At 43.1% G+C, this 20,345-nt stretch overlaps 1 protein-coding gene across 1 annotated transcript in view; it reads left to right on the top strand.

Moving 5' to 3' along the window:
- Positions 1-20,345, top strand: part of MGAT5B (alpha-1,6-mannosylglycoprotein 6-beta-N-acetylglucosaminyltransferase B) — a 327,915-nt gene that overhangs the window by 64,974 nt on the left and 242,596 nt on the right. Inside the window, exon 4 of the mRNA XM_033961186.1 lies at positions 19,661-19,811. Within this exon, the coding sequence (XP_033817077.1) occupies positions 19,661-19,811 (151 nt within the window). The remainder of the gene's footprint in view (positions 1-19,660; positions 19,812-20,345) is intronic.

Consider the following 20,345-nt stretch of genomic DNA (forward strand, 5'->3'; position numbering starts at 1 on the left):
CATGGGGCAGATGTTAATTCCTTGTTTCACATGCACGGCTGCACTGCTGGAAACTTCTAAATGGAAGGCAGTGAAGTGTGGCTTTCGAAGGAGGCTGCCCTGTTAGAAGTGTGTGAGCAGCTGTGACATCTGTCACCTTAGGCAGCCGGGAGAAAAAGCAAGGAGAGCATTACAGAAATGAATTCTCCCAGGTGCACAATAAAGTAGACGGACGTTATGGAAAAAAGGCAATCAAGAAAATGTAAAGAAAAGATGGGACAGGAGTGTGTTTTATTTTAAATATTTCTATTCTGCTTATTGCCATTGGTCCTAGGCACTGTGGTAGAAGGGGGAGAGAGAACTGGGGAAAGGATTCCTTGAAATATTGAGCAGAACTTTTCTCCTTTTGGTGAGGGCTTTTTCGTTTGAAAAGATGAGGTAGGTTGGGGGTACAGGGTGTCATATGGGGTGAGCATGGAGGGATGAGGGTAACCAGACATTTCCCCAGACATGGACCGGGTTTTGAAAAACTTCCTGTCTAAATCACATCGGGAGGGGCCATGCGTTGATGCCATCTGGGAGCGGGGCTGGGGGGAGGGGGGTGGAGCGGGGGGGGGGGGGGGGCGTGATGTAGGCGGAACTGGGCAGGCCTGTGGGCATGGCCATGGGTCCGGATTTTCCTATGGGAAAATCTGGTAACCCTAGAAGGGGTGCTGTCTCCCCCCCCTCCCTTGTCGATGCTGATGCTGAATTTATTTCCCTTTTCCATGCAAATTTGACTCTTACCCCCTCTTTTGCTAAGGTGCGCTAACCCATTAGCGCGCACTAAATGCTAACGTGTCCATAGATTAACATGCACACTTTAGCGTTTAGCGCGTGCTAAATCAATTAGCGCGCTAATGGGTTCGCGCACCTTAGTAAAAGAGGGCCTTAGTTTTTGCTCTTTGCCTTGCCCCCTCTCCCAAAATGAAGTAGGCAGACTCCGATGCTGGTTGGGTGGCATGTTTCAGCAGAATGTTTTTCTCCATGCCCGTTTAGCCATGCATAGTAATGGGTATAGGGATTGGTACCAGGGATTGGGCATTCGGTCCAAGACTTGTTTATTGAGACTGATTTCCAACATCGCATAAAATTTGACACATTGGACCAGACGATAGAATGGGGCCAGGAAGTGGCGCAGATCTGAAATAGTTCGGTTTGTGGTTTTAACTGGGAACTTCTGCTTAGCTGCTGCACTAGTTTTTCAGGTTTGTAGACAGCAAGGAATGTATATATTTATATGGCATATAGATATAACACCTCTTCCTCTTTCTCAGTGAAGTTATTAGTGGTGTGCATGTGTTTATGTATACATATGATACAGATGTTTAAATGCATGAAAGGTATTAATATAGAGTCAAATCTTTTCCAGAGAAGAGAAAATGATAAAACTAGAGGGCATAATTTGAGGTTGCAGGGAGGAAGACTCAGGAGCAAAGTTAGGAAATTCTTTTTCACGGAGAGGGTGGTAGATGCCTGTAATGCCCTCCCGAGGTATGTGGTGGAGAGGAAAACGGTGATTGATAGGGTTAACAGATTTTACTATAGTAATATCCTCCCTTTATACCTTTATTCAAATCTTTTCTGGCAGTGAGAAAGAGGGGGACTGAGGGTGGGTGCATTCAAGAGACCCCCCCATTGCCAGAGTGGGGAGAGGAGAAATGCCAATGTTCCCACAAAGATGGCGCCTGGAGCTCCCTGTCCCCTTGTCCTTTCCTCACTAGGCCACTGGCTCAAGATCAGAGCCAGGGGATCCCCTCTCTTTCATTAATCCAGCAAACTTTGCCACAGATGATGGGATCTCCAATGCCACTAAAACCTTTGGGCGTAGTCCTTGCTGCAAGAACCAATCAGAGAGCAGCATCCCAGCTAAAGGAGTCATCGATTCCCTGAAGACCAGAATCCTTCTCAACTGGGAGTGTCTATCCTGAGAAGCTTGAGTTCCTGGCCAGTACCATGGGAGGTAGACTTGTTCCTGCCCCGGTAGGTCAGGCCTTCTTGGTAGCTTCTCAGACCTCAGAAGCAGTTGCAATCCAACTCGTAGGTATGCAGCAGCAGCGTAAGACTGGAGTAAGCCTACTGGTAGCACAGAGAAATTGGGCAATTCCTACATTCTAGTCAACTAGACCCCCCAAAGGAATAGCTCTGGGGGAATTTGCAAGTCCCACCACTATTAGCCTGGACTCAATTTTGACGACCTCTCCAGCTGCCCTCTCCTGCTCACCTAATGTGTTGTTGTTTTTTTTTAAATTCACGGGGGTTTATGGAACAGAACCCCTGCAAATTTTAGGGGAGTACTGTATAGCATTTGGGTTGTTGAATTATATTTTTAATTTTGTTACCTATATTCTGTGGTTTAGTTGGACTTGGACTTAGTTGGTTGGACTTCCCATGAGCGTTGGAGCTAGAACCGCCATGGCTGATGATAAAAAAGTCTAATGCAGCTTCATAAAGAGGAGAGGGTGGTAAGCTCATTAAATTTAAAAGTTCTCAATTTTTACATGTACCTCTACTCTCTCCTAGGGGTTCTTATATTAAGGCGTGCTAATGTTTAGCACACCCTAAATCGGTTAGCTCACCTTAATAAAAGGACCCCCTAGAGAGCTTTTTAAAAAGTTTAAGGAATCCCTTGGTATATTGGAAGAAGTTGTTCCCCTCCCATCCTAAAAGTGTATTATCTACCTTATAAACGTTAAAAAGAGAGAGAGAGCAAAGATCTATTGAGGGAGCAGAGATGTTTAAATTTAACTTTTTTGGGGGGAAACTGTCAACAGATTTGATACAAGAAAGAGCAACTCCTCTGGTCACTTTTGTCTTTGAGTCCGATAAGAGCTCTGTTCTATGATTATATTTCCTTCATCGACAAATCCAGTTTATGGGTCTGACGATTGCAGATTATTCAAAATACCTCTGTTAAAATTATCTTCTAGGCAAGGAAATTCGATCATGTTACACCTTTACTAATTAAAGCACACTGGCTCCCTATCGAACACAGAATCACTTATAAAATTATTTTACTTACATTCAAAACTAGAATTGTAACCAACCGGAATTCATAAACAGACTTCTTATACCCTATACCTCAGGTCGCTCCACTCTGCTACACAACATCTGCTTAATATCCCCTCTCTGAAAAATATTAATACCCTGCGCTTAAACATCTTCTCAGTCACTGCACCTACCCTCTGGAACTCCATACCCAATCACATAAGAGAGGAAACAAACTTAAGAGTAGCCCGAGAGCTTGCCTCAACGGGCGTATAGTAACACGGGGCTGGGAGGCCCTCGTATTGCCTGCAAGGCAAGCTGGGTGAGAGGACTGTTAGGAAGGTAGGATTAGGAAAGGAATAGTGGGGGGGGGGGGGGGGCTCGCGCCAAAAGGCGAGTTTAGGATTGGTCTAGATTCGGGAAGAGGGAGGGCGCGGGGAGTAGATAAACCGGGACCTTGGAGGACTCGGTTTGTCTCAGGTCCTCCAGGGCGGTTTTTCTCCCACCCGCCCGCCCTTGGTTTGGTGGCCCTAGTGACTTGGGAAGGCGGGTCTCCCGAGCTACTGGGTGCTGGGGGTTCATCCGACGATGAGCGGTGGGCCGGCTGGGAGCCGTGCCTTGGGGGTCAGGTGACCCGGGTTATAGGGGCATGAGGTCATGCCACCCCTCAGATGCTTGCTGTTTGTGGCGGGGTCGGGGGCAAATGTTAAGGTTTACACGGGGTAGCTCGGAAGGAGCTTGCTGATGTTGTTTTTTCAATTGAGGTTCAATATGTTAATGATGTTAATTTATGCAAAGTTAATTTATTGGTTATTGTGGATTAAATAAAGAGCTGCGGCTATATACCATAATAAAGTGTGTTGGTTTTATTTAGGGGTGGGTATGGAGAAAAGGGGGGTATTGAGGGACAGCAGCAGGGACTATCCAGATCCCGCTGTTAAACCAGTTTAAATCCAAACTAAAAACCTTCTTATCCAAAGACGCCTTCGATTAGCCCCTTCTCTTTTAAAGATGCCGTTTAATAGTGATGTCATTGGACATGCACACAAGAAGCCGTGTATACTTCTGAGCCTTTGTGTGCACGTGTCCAGCAGGCATCCCCTGATTAGTGTGAAAGTTGCGTACACATGAAATTTGCATAGAATTAGCTTTCTGGATGGCGCGGTTTTAAATTACTACTACTATTACTACTATTCATTATTTCTATAGCGCTACCAGACGCACGCATCGCTGCACAGAGTCACAAAGAAGAAGAAAACAGTCCCTGCTCAAAAGAGCTTACAATCTAAACAGCCAAGACAGACAAACAGGATGTCATGGATACAGTTAAGTGGAACGGTTAATCAGCTGGCTGGGTTGGAGGGCAGAGGGGAGTACAGGACAATCAAGCCATTGTGACATCACTGATGAGGTTGGCTCTTATTGGTGGAATGAGGCATTATGTCATCACAATCTCAGCTCTGCTTCCCAAACACTGAAACTCTTCACACTACTACTACTCCTCCTACTATTTATTTCTATAGCGCTACCACGCACGCAGCACTGCACAAAGTCACAAAGAGTAAGAAAACAGTCCTTGCTTGAAAGAGCTTATGATCTAAACAGACAAGACAGACAAACAGGATGGCATGGATTCAGTTAAGGGGAATGGTTAATCAGCTGGCTGGGTTGGAGGGCAGAGGAGTAGGATTAAGGATTGAAGGCTATATCTAAAAGGTGGGTATTTGACAGCACCTGCCACACACTTAGCCATCCATGCATGGCTCTATCACGTGGCTTTCTGCATTGACCCCCAAATTCTTTGCATATTGTGTTTCATTTGCTTCCATTTGAATAAATGTGGTCTCAAAGCTTGTGGACAGCATTTTTACAAAATTCTTATGCACCATTAAAAGATAATGCTGCCTGCCAACTAACCCATATCTAATATCTGCATATTTACTGTGCATATATTTTCCACTGTGTATGAACATTGACTCATGCAATAACACATGCATGTGCAATTAATAGGGTCTATTTTCCCATGAAGTCAGAAAAGCTTGATGCATAGAAAATATATGGAGGGAGGGGATCATGTTGCTTCTCTGTTCTTTATATCCCAAAGGCTAGATCTTTTAACATTTTTTTTTTTTTACATTTTTTCAGAGACTAGACGGTCTCTGTTGTCAGTAAAGATGTGTAAGGGGCTTGGGATGGGGCTATCGAATTTCCAATCTCCCATAATAAAAAAGAAAAGCGCTAAGGTTATAATAAAGGAAGGAATGCCAATCTCCATCGGTAATGTAACGAAAACATGCCTGTCTGAAGCGCGAGGCTCCTTGTATCCCCGTTGCTCTCAGCAGCCTTCTTCTTATTTATATGGAAATAGGAAGCGAACATGTGTCAGAGAACAGACAGCTGCAGTCCAATATCAAATTCATCTTAGTTTAGGTCGTTACAGAAAAGAGTGACATTATTTGGAAGCAGGAGGAGAAGGGAAAGTGGAAACAAGGCCAGAGGTGACTATTCTGCATATTTCTGGATTCAGATCTGCAACACCTGTCGTTTCTAAGAGTCTGTACAAGCAAAAGCTATCTCCTGCTTCCACTGTTGCAAAGTGAATCCAAACAGAAATAAAGTGAGTCACTACTTCAACATAAGCTTATCTTGTAACCCATTCTGAGCTCTTCTGGGAGGACAGACTATAAAACCAAATAAATAAATAATCTCCCCTTTTACAAAACCGTAGTGTGGATTTTAGTGCCGGCCACGACGGTAACAGCTCCGACACTCATAGAGCGTCGGAGCTGGTACCGCTGCCGCCAGCGCTTAAAAACCACGCTATGGTTTTGTAAAGGGGGAGGGGTTTAAATAAATAAAAATCTGAGCAAAACCAGATGGAAGCCAACTTGAATTACAGTGGCAAAAGACTCTAGAGCAGTGGGATCAAACCGTAGTCCTCAACAGTCTCAAACCGGTTTAGTATCCTTACGAATACTCATGAAATGTTTAGGAGCTCATTTTCAAAACAGAAAAATGTCCAAAAATAGCATAAAGGGGCAGATTGATTTTTTTTTTTTTTGCAAAAACTTAGGCCCTCTTTTACAAAGGTGCGCTAAGCGTTTTAGCGCGCACTAAATCAACATGTGCGCTAACCGCTAACGCGTACATAGGATAACATGCACTCGTTAGCGTTTAGCATGCGCTAAAAAGCATAATCATTTAATAATTATTAATTTTCTTATATACCCCCCAACCGGAAGTTCCAGACGGTTCACAGCAAGAGAACTGAGATATTCAGGTATGTTTATCTTCCCTACCCCATGGGCCTGTCGTTTTAAGACTTTTTTGGACAGGACATTGGAGTATCGGGCAGGTAAGATGAATTCCTGGATGAGCCCGTTGATTGCTCAAGCCTACTCTTATTTTACATTTAGGAAATTATTAAAAACTTACTTATTTGATAAACAAGGATGTTGATTTTTATTATTTATGATGGTGTTTTTATATTTCAATTATTTTTAACGTATGTTTTAATTGATAGCAATGTATTGAAATTGTATTTTAACCAATGCTGTTGTATGTAGTAGTATATTTTTGAAATTGTATGTTCTGCTAAAATGTCTCAGTTTTCTGTTGTGAACCGCCTAGAAGTGTCGGTGGGGCAGTATACAAGAAAATAAATTATTATTATTATTATTATTATATCAGCGAAGACACAAAATACAGTAGAATTCCGTGGAATGCAATACAATGAAATACAGTATGATGCAGTACAATGTGATAATATAATGTGAAATCATCGCATAAATTTACCAAACAAATAGGTTTTTATCGATTTTATGATCTCAAGGTAAGATTGGGATTGGGCAATTAGAGGACACAGCCAAGAGTTCATTTTCCCCGCTTGAAAAGTGCACCTTTGTAAAAGAGGGGGTTTGGCAACTGAAATGTAGACCTTTTAAACCCTCAGCTACATTTCAGGCGCCGCCAGCCATGATTCTGTAAATGGCACCTTGGCATCATTGACGTGTGGCGGGCACCCTTGTTTTTTAGGCTCCGGTTCATTTATGCACTGTCTATAGAATCATCCTCTCAATACCTAGACCATTTTACAGTGTTGTATGATTCCCAAAAGTCAAATATCAGCACATAATAACAAACTATTATTAATCTTGACTGGGGTTGCTATTCAGCATATCACCAATAACTGGAAAAATTATACTAATCTTAATTACACATTTTGGTGGAATTCGGTATGCCATATTTTTAAGATGGAAAGAGCAATTGCAATACAGAAAGGGAACTATAATCATTTTATAAAGATCTGGGGGCCATTGGAACGATATTGTAAGGAGTAAACATCATTTTCCTTGGATGAATATATGTACACATTGGGAGATGGGAGGGAGTTTTTCTGGAAATTTCACTATATTATGTGTTTATATTATATTTATGATATAATTGATTATAATATTTGAAAGAAGGTAGGTGGGACAGGATATAATTTTTATGTTTGTAGAATTTTTGTTGTTACTAATGATCTATTCCTGTACGCTTGCTGTAAGTTTTCAAAATGAATAAAGAATATTAAAAGAAAAAAAAGAATCATCCCCTCAGTACCTGGACCATTTTACGGTGTTGTATGATTCCCAATCAGGATTCAGAAAAGCTTATAGCACAGAGAGCGCACTTGGGGTTACTTTATTCAAGATTAAAAGAGAAATCAGATTGGTGATACAATTTGCTATGTCCAGAGTGTTTGGCTTAGGTGATCACCCACTACTCTTGAACTTAGTTTTTTGGGGGATTGGCCTATATGTCAGCCTAGAGCAGGGGTAGGGAACTCCGGTCCTCGAGAGCCATATTCCAGTCGGGTTTTCAGGATTTCCCCAATGAATATGCATTGAAAGCAGTGCATGCAAATAGATCTCATGCACATTCATTGGGGAAATCCTGAAAACCCAACTGGAAGATGGCTCTCAAGGACCGGAGTTCCCTACCCCTGGCCTAGGGTTACCAGATGTCAAGATTTAATCGGACATGTCCGGACGGGTTTTGAAAAATGTCGAGCTCGGGGCCACGTCTGGAGGGCATCTGTGCATGTGTGGATGCGACACGATGATGTCATTCGCATGTGCGCATGCATGTGATGTCATTGCATTGCATATGCGCATGCGCGGATGCCCTCCAGACGTGGCTCTGAAGAGAAGAGGTTTGTGTGGAGGCCGGGTTGGGGCAGGGCTGTGGGTGGAACGGGGGTGGGGCCGCTAACCCTATGTCTCCCTAACAGTGTCAGGCACAGGTGTATATTTCCATGTACTTCAGAGCAGGTACTCTAAGCTCTCCAAGGACAGGAAAATACTTACTGTATCTAAATGTATAGTATAGCCGATGTATATAAATGTATAGCTCCTGCTGAAAAAGATGTGTGATAACCAAATAAATATAAATAAATAAATGTATCCTGCTCTTTGTCTATCACAAGTGCCGAATTTGCTAGTTGTCTGTTGTGTCATTTTCCTATGCACTTCCTGGCTAAGAATGCCAGTTAATCACAGAGCAGAAACTGAAACATCTCATTTGGATTCTGACCTTTCAAAATGTCATGAACATGAAAATGAGGTTTAAAAAACTCCCAAAATCAGTCCTGCTTGCCAGACAAGTAAGTTGAGTGAATGGGTGGCACTGTGGTTACCTGAATATGTTAGCCACTATTATTTTGGGTTACTCTGGATTTCATCCACAGAACAGCCTTTGTGGGTATTTAGCAATGAGCAGGATGGATTTTTGTTGTTGTTGTTGTTGTCATGAAGCAGAAACTGACAACTGTTTGTTAAATCCCATAAGGAGGAAGAAAGCTGTGTTTCTGACTTTGAGTTCTTTTTTTTTTTTGTCTACTTCTTTTTCTCCTGATTCCTAAATCTTGAAAAGAAGGTAACTGGAATATGTACGTTGCATTTTGTGTTGTACACGATTTATTCTGGGAACCCAAGCTATTTATCTGATTGAATTCTTTGACTGGATGACCAGAGAATTGGATAGAGGTTGTGGGTTAGATGTAATTTACTTAGATTTCAGCAAAGCCATTGACACGGTTCCTCATAGGTGGCTCTTGAATAAACTTGATAGGCAGAATTTAGGACGCAAAGTGGTGAACTGGATTAGAAACTGGTTGAAGGACAGAAGCCAGAGGGTGGTGGTTAATGGAATTCGCTCAGAGAAAGGAAAGGTAAGTAGTGGAGTGCCACAAGGATCAGTGTTGGGTCCTATTCTGTTCAACATATTTGTGAGCGACATTGCTGAAGGGTTAGAAGGTAAGGTTTGCCTTTTTGCAAATGATACCAAGCTTTGTAATAGAGTGGACACCCCGGAGGGAGTGGAAAACATAAAAAGGATCTGCAAAAGTTAGAAGAGTAGTCTAATGTTTGGCAACTAAAATTTAATGGCAAGAAGTGCAGACTGATGCACTTGGGGAGTAGAAATCCGAGGGAACCGTATGTGCTGAGAGGTGAGAGGCTGATGGATGGGGAGAGGGACCTTGAGGTGATAGTGTCTGAGGATCTGAAGACAATGAAACAGTGTGACAAGGCGGTGGCTATAGCCAGAAGGATGCTGGGCTGTATAGAAAGAGCCATAATCAGCTAAAGGAAGGAGATATCGATGCCCCTGTACAGGCCATTGGTGAGTCCCCACCTGAAGAACTGTGTTCAGTTTTGGAGGCGGTATGTAGCTAAGGATGTAAAAAGGCTTGAAGCAGGTCAGAGAAAAGCAACAAAAATGGTATGGGGCTTGCAACAAAAGATGTACAAAAATAGACTGGAAAACCTGAATATGTATACTCTAGAGCAGTGTTTTTCAACCGCTGTTCCGCGGCACACTAGTGTGCCGCGAGATGTTGCCTGGTGTGCCGTACGGTGCAGACACTGATTAGGCCTCAGGCCGGGTCCTGCACGCGCTCCCATGAGACTCCCCCGGTCCCCGCTGCTGTTCAGTTTCGATCTTCTGCTCTGACGCAACCGGAAACAGGAAGTTGCAGCAGAGCAGAAGATTGAACACTGAGCAGCCGCGCGTGCGCGGCTCTTTGGGAAAGCGTGCATGTCGCCGAAAAACAAAACCTACAAACTAAGGTGAGGCGAAGGGAGAGAGCTGGCTAAACAGTAGGATCGATTGGGCAGGCGAGTGGTGGCTGCGGGGACCGTGCGATCGCTCGTGTTCCCGGCTTAAATTGGAAGGAGGGAGTGAAAGGGAAAAGGATTCTGGGCCAAGGGGATGAAGATGGAAAGAAAAACCCACAGCAGGAAAGAAAGGGAAGGACAAGCAGGTGAGCCAGATGCTAGAAGCAGGGGGGGGGGGAAGAAAGAGGGAAAAAAGCTAGATGGGGTTGAAAAGAAGAGACACACTGGTATGGAAGAGGAAGATAGGGGAAATCTGGACACAGGAAGGTAACAGAAAGAGGGGAAATTATGTGCATGGGGCATAGGGACAGGGACAGAGACATAAAGGGGACATGCCATGGGGATGGTATATGGACACAGGGGGGGGCAATGACAGATACATAGGGGAGATATTAGAAATGGAGAAAATAGGAGCACAGAAGCGAGATGGTTTGTGGGGATGGGACAGGGACCGAGCTCGCAGGCTCCAGTGGCTTGCACAAATTACATTGTAACGTGCCATGAAAATAAGAGGGAGGAAGGTAGATAGATAAGCCACGTGAGAGGAGCTGAAGGGTAGTAGAAAGGAACAGATGGTAAAGGAGGGAGGGAAGGGTGGTGGTGGAAAGGAATAGGACAGACATTGAAGGAGGGTGGAGAGGAACAGACCCTGAAGGGAAATGTGGAAGACAGAGTGGGAAGAAGACAGATGCCAGACTATGGGGGAGCGGAGGGAAGAAGATGGGTGCTAGACCAATTGGGGGGGGGGGTGAAGGGAGAGGCACAGTAACAGCAAATGGAAGACGTAGAGAGAAGACACACAGTGGATGGAAGGAATTGAATGAGAAGATGTGGAAAGCAGAAACCAGACAACAAAGGTAGAAAAAAAAATTATATTTATTTATTTATTTTTTGCTTTAGGATAAAATAGTATATTAGTTGTGTTGATAAAAATTTATAAACAAAGCCCTGCCAGCTGAACATCTCTTTCTCTAGTTCAGCAGCAGGAACTTTGATTTATAAGAAAGGAATAAGCTAAATATTACAGTACTAAGGCTTATATGGATGCAGCGGGGACGGTGACGGGGCGGTGAATGGGATGGCAGTGGCGGTGACGGGGCGGTGAAAGGGATGGCGGTGACGGTGACGGGGCGGTGAAGGGAACGGCTGTTGACGAAGAGCTACGTGTGTGTCTTTCTTCGATTCCAGCCAGAATATCAGCTTTGTGTTCAGCCAAACAGGCCCAGGTTTTGCACTGAATAAAGTATTTTATAATTTTTCACTATTCTGTTTACTTAATATTTCATAATAAAGTAATTATAAAATACTTTCTTTGTGTTTATTTGATTCCTATTCAAGAGAATTACTTTATATATAGTCAATATAGGCACAGAGTTAAATTTTTTAACATTTTCTAATGGTGGTGTGCCTCGTGATTTTTTTCATGAAACAAGTGTGCCTTTGCCCAAAAAAGGTTGAAAAACACTGCTCTAGAGCAGTGGTTCCCAACCCTGTCCTAGAGGACCACCAGTTGGGTTTTCAGGATCGCCCTAATAAATATGCATGAGAGAGATCTGCATATAATGGAGGTGCCAAGCATGCAAATCTGCTCCATGCATATTCATTAGGGCTATCCTGAAAACCCGACTGGCCTGGTGGTCCTCCAGATTAGGGTTGGGAATCTCTGCTCTAGAGGAGATGACGGACAGGGGAGATATGATACAGACATTTAAATACTTGAGAGGTATTAATAGACGTACAGTAGAAACAAATATTTTCCAGAAAAAGGGAAATGGTACAACTAGAGGGCATGAATTGAGGTTGAGGGGTGGCAGACTTAGGAGTAACGTCAGAGAATTCTTTTTCACGGATAGGGTGGTAGATACCTGGAATGTCCTCCCGAGGGAGGTGATGGAGATGAAAACGGTAATGGAATTCAAAAAAGCATGGGATGAACCCAGAGGATCTATAATTAGATAATGAATAGTATAAAACAAACTAGGACCAGTACTGGGCAATCCTGTAAGATCTGTGTCCCGTATATGGTATTTTGGTATAGGATGAGCTGGGAAGGGCACTGATGGAAGCTCCAGTGGACAGAATGGTTAGGATAGGCTTGAGTGAACTTCAGTGGCAACCCCAGCAGTGGGGACCTAAAGACAGTACTGGACAGACTAGTCCTAGTATTTTTGGAAACAGTAAACAAGCGATTCACATTTACCCTTTCCACTCCATTCAGTATTTTATAGCCCTCTACCATATCTCCGCTGAGCCATCTCTTCTCCAAGCTGAAGATCCCTAGACACTTTTAACCTTCCCTCGTAGGTAAGTTGTTCCAACCCTTTTATCATTTTCATCACCCTTCTCTGTACCTTTTGTAATTCCACTATATCTTTTTGGGAGATACGGCAGCCAGAACTACACACAGTATTTTTAGTATGGGACATACCATAGAGCGATACAAAGGCATTATAACATTTTCATATACACAGTTTAATGATTTGTTTGCCACCGGGCTTATAACTTTAATGGGAACATTCAACCTTTTTACAAAATTTGTACGCTCTTGCTCTCCATTACTGTACCCTGTTAAGTTTTTTTTATGTATGTAAACTTATAACCCATTCTGAGCTCTTCTGGGAGGATAGGATAAATGCTGTCATTTCATAGGTCAATATACCATACAATAGCACTATTTTCAGATGTTAACATTCACTTGTTATAGGATTCTCAGAACGTCACCCTAAGCAGTCAGCTCAGCGTGGCAGCACTCCTCATTGATCCGTTTTAACATGTGATTTTTTTCAATCTTTTTATCTTTCTTTCTTTTTAATTGTCTTTATTAACAACAGTGGGAGCGGAGAAGCTGTAGAACCCTTCAGGATTTCCTCACCGTGGGGGGGGGGGAGGCCAGTTTTCTACTTTTGCCCAACTGCAAGCTCACTGGCATCTGCCCCAGACCCATTTCTGGGCTTACCTTCAAGCCCGGCATTACTATTTGTCCCTTGGTCATAAATGGGGGAATGCTTGGCTCTGTGGTCCCTTGGATGTTCAATTTTTTCTTTCAATCTTTTTTTCAAAACTTTCATCCTAACGCTTTGCACTTATTATTTAAATTTTTCTATACTTATGTATCATTATAGTTAACTTAGCTTTTCTGATGTAACGTTGTTGCACCAGCCCCCGCCAACGCGTTTCGTTCCTTCCTCTGAGTCGGGGATACTGCCGGAGCTAGGCAAAACAGCCATACCATCAAATAAATGCATCATCCCACTTCAATTAATAAATTTATACACATACATATCCCCTTTACCAAAAAGTAAAAGCTAATACAGCTTAGCCTTTCAAAACTTCGCCGGGGCTTGTGACTTATCATTTCATAGGGACATTACCAACTCAAATACTGATACTGTCACCAATTAAAACATATGCAAAACCAACAGTATCCTTTCAAATACTTCTTATATCCTTTTGCAAGATCTTCAGGTGAGCTCCACAAATTTCATGCACAAAAATCCTCATTTGAGCAAGTGATTTTTAGTAATTTTTAAAATAGTTTCTTATAATAAATTAATACTCTTTTCTTTTGATGCTTGAATATTCAAAAATGATTTAAATCACTTATCTCATCCCGTTTAGTATTTCAAAAGGCACATCTGAAGATCTGGCGAAAGGATATCAGAATGTTTGAAAAGATACTGTTCTTTTTACATATGTTTTAGGGCTCCTTTTACAAAGCCGCGCTAGGGCCTTAATGCACGGAATAGCGAACGCTAAATTGCCGTGTGCGCTAGCCGCTACCGCCACCTTTTGAGCATAGAAACATAGAAATAGACGGCAGATAAGGGCCACAGCCCATCCAGTCTGCCCACCCTAATGTAGATTTCCGGCTAGCGTGCGCTATAGCGCGTGCTAATCCGGTACGTGCGATAAAACTGCTAGCGCAGCTTTGTAAAAGGAGCCCTTAGCCATTTCATAGGGGGCATATTATACAAACAGCTTCTGAGGGTTGTGCACTCCAGTGAGAAAACTCAGTATTGTAACATAGAAACATAGAAGATGACGGCAGATAAGGGCCATAGCCCATCAGGTCTGCCCACTCTACTGACCCACCCCCAAGTCTACTATCTTAGGGATCCCACTCCTGGTGACAGGTTCCCTTGGCTTAACCCTCTAAGGGATCCCACATGGGCATCCCATTTGCTCTTAAATTCTTGCACGCTGTTTGCCTCGATCACCTGCACCGGGAGCTCGTTCCAAGGATCAACCACTCTCTTAAGAACATAAGAACATAAGAAGTTGCCTCCACTGGGTCAGACCAGAGGTCCATCCTGCCCAGCGGTCCGCTCCCGCGGCGGCCCATCAGGTCTGCGACCTGTGAAGGGGTAATTGACCACTTCCATAACCTACCTCAAGTTCTATCTGTACCCCTCTATCCCCTTATCCTCCAGGAACCTATCCAAACTTTTCTTGAACCCCTGTACAGAGTTCTGGCTTATCACCTCCTCCGGAAGCTTGTTCCATGTGTCCACCACCCTCTGGGTAAAAAAGAACTTCCTAGCATTTGTTCTAAACCTGTCCCCTTTCAATTTCTCCGAGTGACCCCTAGTGCTAGTGGTGAAGAAATATTTCCTGGCGTCGCCATGAAATTTCCCGCCCCTATGTGTTCCACATCTTCATTTTCTCAGGAATTTGATATAAAAGTACTCGAATTCCTGTACAGTTTCTGTATTTTATTATTATGAAAGCCTTTTCTCTGAATGTTTTAATAAAACAGAAATAATTGTTCTTGAACTTTCTACTGTATTGGTCACCATACCTTAAGAAGGATATGGTGTTACTCGAGAGAGTTCAGAGGAGAGCGACACGACTGATTAAGGGGATGGAAAACCTTTCATACGCTGAGAGATTGGAGAAACTGGGTCTCTTTTCCCTGGAGAAGAGAAGACTTAGAGGGGATATGATAGAGACTTAAAGATCATGAAGGGCATAGAGAGAGTAGAGAGGGACAGAAAGAGAGAGAGAAAGGGAGACAGAGAGAAATAGAGAGAAAGAAAGAGAGACAGAAATAGAGATAGATAGATAGAGAAAGATTGGAGAAACTGGGTCTCTTTTCCCTGGAGAAGAGAAGACTTAGAGGGGATATGATAGAGACTTAAAGATCATGAAGGGCATAGAGAGAGTAGAGAGGGACAGAAAGAGAGAGAGAAAGGGAGACAGAGAGAAATAGAGAGAAAGAAAGAGAGACAGAAATAGAGATAGATAGATAGAGAAAGATTGGAGAAACTGGGTCTCTTTTCCCTGGAGAAGAGAAGACTTAGAGGGGATATGATAGAGACTTATAAGATCATGAAGGGCATAGAGAGAGTAGAGAGGGACAGATTCTTCAAACTTTCAGAACATAAAAAAACAAGAGGGCATTCGGAAAAGTTGAAAGGGGACAGATTCAAAACAAATGCTAGGAAGTTCTTCTTTACCCAACGTGTAGTGGACACCTGGAATGCGCTTCCAGAGGACGTTATAGGGCAGCGAACGGTACTGGGGTTTAAGAAAGGATTGGACAATTTCCTGCTGGAAAAGGGGATAGAGGGGTATAGATAAAAGATTACTGCACAGGTCCTGGACCTGATGGGCCGCCGCGTGAGCGGACTGCTGGGCGCGATGGACCTCGGGTCTGACCCAGCGGAGGCATTTCTTATGTTCTTATGTTATGTTCTATACTGAGGAAGATAGCTATCCAAACAAAGGGGTCCTTTTACAAAGGCCCACTATCTGTTTTAGTGCACGCTAAACGCTAATGGGTCCATTATATTCTGTGGACGTGTTAGTGTTTAGCGTGCGCTAAATCGGTTAGCGCGCCTCAGTAAAAGAGGGGGGGGGGAAACTTAGCTCGGAAAAACGCGTCTAAAAAAAGCGACGGTCTGCTAACGCAGCCGTTTTGATGGCGAATTAAAAAAAAGCGAGACCTGCTCTAAAAATCTCGCACGCAAATGATGTCGGCGGATAGCGGGGAAGATTCGCTAAATTTACACGCGTCGAGTCGCTGGTGCCAGTGACCGGCACATGCGCAGAATATACAAGGAACGTCCCTTGAAAAGCAACGCAGCGCAATCAGCAGCCATTTAAGATATCTCCATTTTTTTTCCGCATTGCCACATTTGGCAAATTTCCCTTTTTTAAAGTTATTGTTTGGATTGAATTACTTGCCTTTCCAGATCTGATTGCGACATGAGTTACTTAAAATACAGTAGCTATTTCCTTGCTCTGACAGTTTATGATCTAAGAACTAGATTTAATAACCTGGGTTAATGCGATTAACATGATTTATTAGTAAGAGGGCCTCATTGACAATAATGGGGCTTGTATTAAATAACTCACATTAAATCACATCAGTATGCAATAACACACATTAGTAAACCTATACTTATCTTTGCACCTAAAGTGATGACTTTTCCAAGGCCTCATTAGTAGGAAAAATATTATCTGAAAACAGGGCTGTACTATTTTGGTTTTATTTTAGCTCACTTATATTCTGCTTTTCCAGCAAGTTGTGTCCTCAGTGGATTCCATCCTCTAACCACCCAGGCTTATAAATAGATATTTCATATATTTTTTCCAATATTCGACATGTTCAGAAGCATAACAAGGGTGCCCTGTAGAGAGTTGCGCGGGGACAGAAATCCCACCCATCCCTGCCCGTCCCCGCCAGGATCCTCTCCATCCCTACCCGTCCCCGCCCTCTCCGTCCCCATCCGTCCCCGTCAGAATCCTCTCCGTCCCCACCCGTCCCCGCAAGGAATTACCTCCATCTCCGCCCGTCCCCATAAAAAGCAGCAATTTCTTCTGACAGGATCATCAATTCCACAGTTTATTTTGTGTTTGTGCTGCTGTTTTCCTTGTGGAATCTCTTTGGTGGAACCCTTTTTTTGTTTTCTGTTCAGGTAATTAACTTATAAACCCCCTCTTTTACTAAGGCTGAAGTGTCCATTATATTATATGGACGAACCCTGCTTCCAAAGCCTTCCATCCCTGTGGGAGTCCCGTTGGCTAGAGGAGGGTCTCCGTGGGAGTCCCGTAGGCCAGAGGGGGGGTCCCCGTGGGAGTCCCGTGGGTTAGGAGGGGATTCCCGCAGGACACCCGCGGGATTCCCGCGATCCCCGTTCCCGTGCAGACCTCTAGTGCCCTGCTTCATTCACTGATTTCAAGACCATGTTCCTGCTCTCATTCTACCACTGTCTTCCTCCCTTTTCTTTACCTCTCTCATTCTCTGGTGTAGGGATATTTTCAGCTATCTCAATCAGGACCTGTCAGTGATATCCAACGAACTATATCACTGAATGAATCATTTGAATTAAACCAATGACAAGCAAATTTGAACATGTGGCTGGTTAAAATTGGGTGAAAAAAACCCCCCAGTTCTCCTTTGCCCTTCAGTTCTTTTCTGGCAATAGATATCTGCATGTTTGAGTAGTGGGAGAGAGAGTAGATGTGGCAGGTAAGGACAAAAGTTCACCCGCTGATCTATATAAGGAATCATATGCTTAAAGAAAAAGGGGGAGGGGGAGGAAAGATTACTACCATTCAGGAATGGGATGCATTGGTAGAGGCGTATACAGGGTAATTCACATGCATAAAGCTCAAAAGCCCACCTAAATGCTTTTCTTCAAATACCCACTTAATTTACTCATAGTTTACAAGTGGATGCACACATAGGGCTCCTGTTACGAAGCCGCGTTAGCAGGCGGTAGTTTTTCGGCTAGCGCAGGGGTTAGCGCGGGCTAAAAAAGTGCGTGCGATAAAGCCGCTGACGCGGCTTCCTTAAAGGAGCCCATAGGCAGAGCTGTCAGGGGGTGCTGAAAGGTTCTCAGCCCAACCAAGACGGGAACGACATGGAGCCACGATACTTGCAAAGTTATTTCGCATAGTCACCCCTAAGTTCAACACACTTGGCATATTGTGTCAGGTTGGGCAGACTGGATGGACCATTCGGGTCTTTATCTGCCGTCATCTACTATGTTACTATGAAGTTTCTGTCTGAAATACTCTGATGTCCGGCCACTGGAATACTGCTCTGCTGCTGCAGTCATCTCCAAACCACTCAAAAATTGTCACCCTTTGAAACCCTTTCTAAGATTTGGAAACAGAAAATAGTCAGATGGAGCAAGATCTGGTCTTTGCACTGAAACCTCGAATGCGTCAAAACATCCTTCATTTTGCCAGCTTTGTGAGCAGAGGACACCTTTCCGCAGCGTCCATCTCCCTTTTTTCTTTCAATGCCTCCTTTAATCAGCACAGCAAGTTACAGTAGTATTATGCATCAACTGTTTGGCCACTTGGAAGATAGTTAGTCATTACAACACTTTCCTGATCCCAAAATACTGTGGCCATGACCTTTCCTGTTGACTTTTGGGTCTTGAATTTCCTTGGCCTTTGAGAACTTGAATGGACTGTTGTTTTATCTCAGGATCATAGTGGTGTAACCATTTTTCATCAACAATAACCAGTTTTTCCAAAATGATGGCACCAGCTTGCTGAAAATGTTGCAAAATCAACTTGGAAGTGTCCACTCAACGTTGTTTCTCATCAGTATTCAAACATTTGGGCACCCACGTGGCTGATAGCTTCTGCATAACCAGCTGCCTCGGCAATTGTTTTAGCTGGTATTTGCCGATCTGATTATGGACATGGTCAACAATTTCAGGAACTGACACTGTTTGAGGTCTCCTAGACCTTGCTGCATCATCAGTCTCAAAATCTCCACACTGAAAATTTGCACACCACTTCTTCACTGTGAGGTATGGTGGGCATTTGCCACTCAATGTTTGCATCATACATTCATGGATTTCCTTTGGAGTTTTCTTCTGCAGGAACAGGAACTTCATGATGGCTTGGAGTTCCACATTTGAAAATTCCACACTTTTCGTTGACTTGGTTCAATCAGTGATCTAAAACAATATGAAAACATAGCATTATGATTCAGCAAATTGGCACTTTGTAAAATAAAATAACACTCTTTTTCAGTGGTAAAATAACACTCAGAATTTAGGAAGTTGGTTGGGCTCAGAACTTTTGAGCACCTCCTCGTAGGGTAAGTATGAGTGGAGCTCAAACCTATGGATATAACATACTGATGTTATGTACATGTCAATGATGTTATCACGATTCATTAACACTAGATCTATGCCTGAAGTAAGTGCTTATGTCTAACTTTTAGGTGTATATATATCTGATTATACTATGATCCTTTATAGAATAGGCTCAAATTGCCCCCTAGGGCCCGCCACTGGCATAGCAGTGGGTGCTTCCACTTGAGATGCATTAAATAAACTTTGTCATGGATTTTTCTTTCTTGTTTATAGATTTTCTGTAGCTCATTTTCATTCACATTTACCTGCCATCACCCAAATCCATTGCAAAAGAGCCTGCATTTGAGAAGGGAACAAACACTGCTTAGCAAGTTTCTGTAACTGTGTGACACTGCGTTCCTCTTACGTTTGTGTATTGCTTTCCAATTTCAGTGATGGGTGGCATGGAGTCCCGAGGAGTACTAAGGAAAATGACTGACATACTGGAGTTGATTACGAAGAGGATGGACATGCTTGCTCGGCTGGAGAATGGCAGTGACTTGCGGAAAGGAGATGAGTTAGCACATTATTCCAATGTGGATAGGTCAGTTATTTCATAGAAATGTGTTACTTTTCCCCAGTCTCTTTCAGAACATCTGGCTCTCTGAATCAGTTGGATATACAAGCTACACTGCTTCATTTGTTTTTAATCCCTTGTAATTTTCTACTTTATTTATTTATTTTAGGTATTTATATACTGCCTGTCAAAGTTATCTAAGCGGTTTACAATCAGGTACTCAAATACTTTCCCTATCTGTCCCGGTGGGCTCACAATCTATCTAACGTACCCGGGGCAATGGAGGACTTTTTCAGGGTCACAAGGAGTAGCATAGGATTTGAACCCACAACCTCAGGGCGTTGTTGCTCTAACCACGCTGCCACTCCTTCCTTTAGATTTCTTCTCTACCTTTCCAAATAAATGAAGCACCCCAAAAATAAAATACATAGCCAAAATATGAATCGACTCAATAAAAATATACAAAAAAAATATAAAAAGGCATTGAAATGGACAAGGTTAAGATATTACGGGGATCATTTTCAAAACACTTAGAACTTTTTACTCAGTAACTCCCTCTAA

Source organism: Geotrypetes seraphini, chromosome 10 (genome assembly GCF_902459505.1).
Source record: "Geotrypetes seraphini chromosome 10, aGeoSer1.1, whole genome shotgun sequence".
Classification (NCBI taxonomy): Eukaryota; Metazoa; Chordata; class Amphibia; order Gymnophiona; family Dermophiidae; genus Geotrypetes; species Geotrypetes seraphini.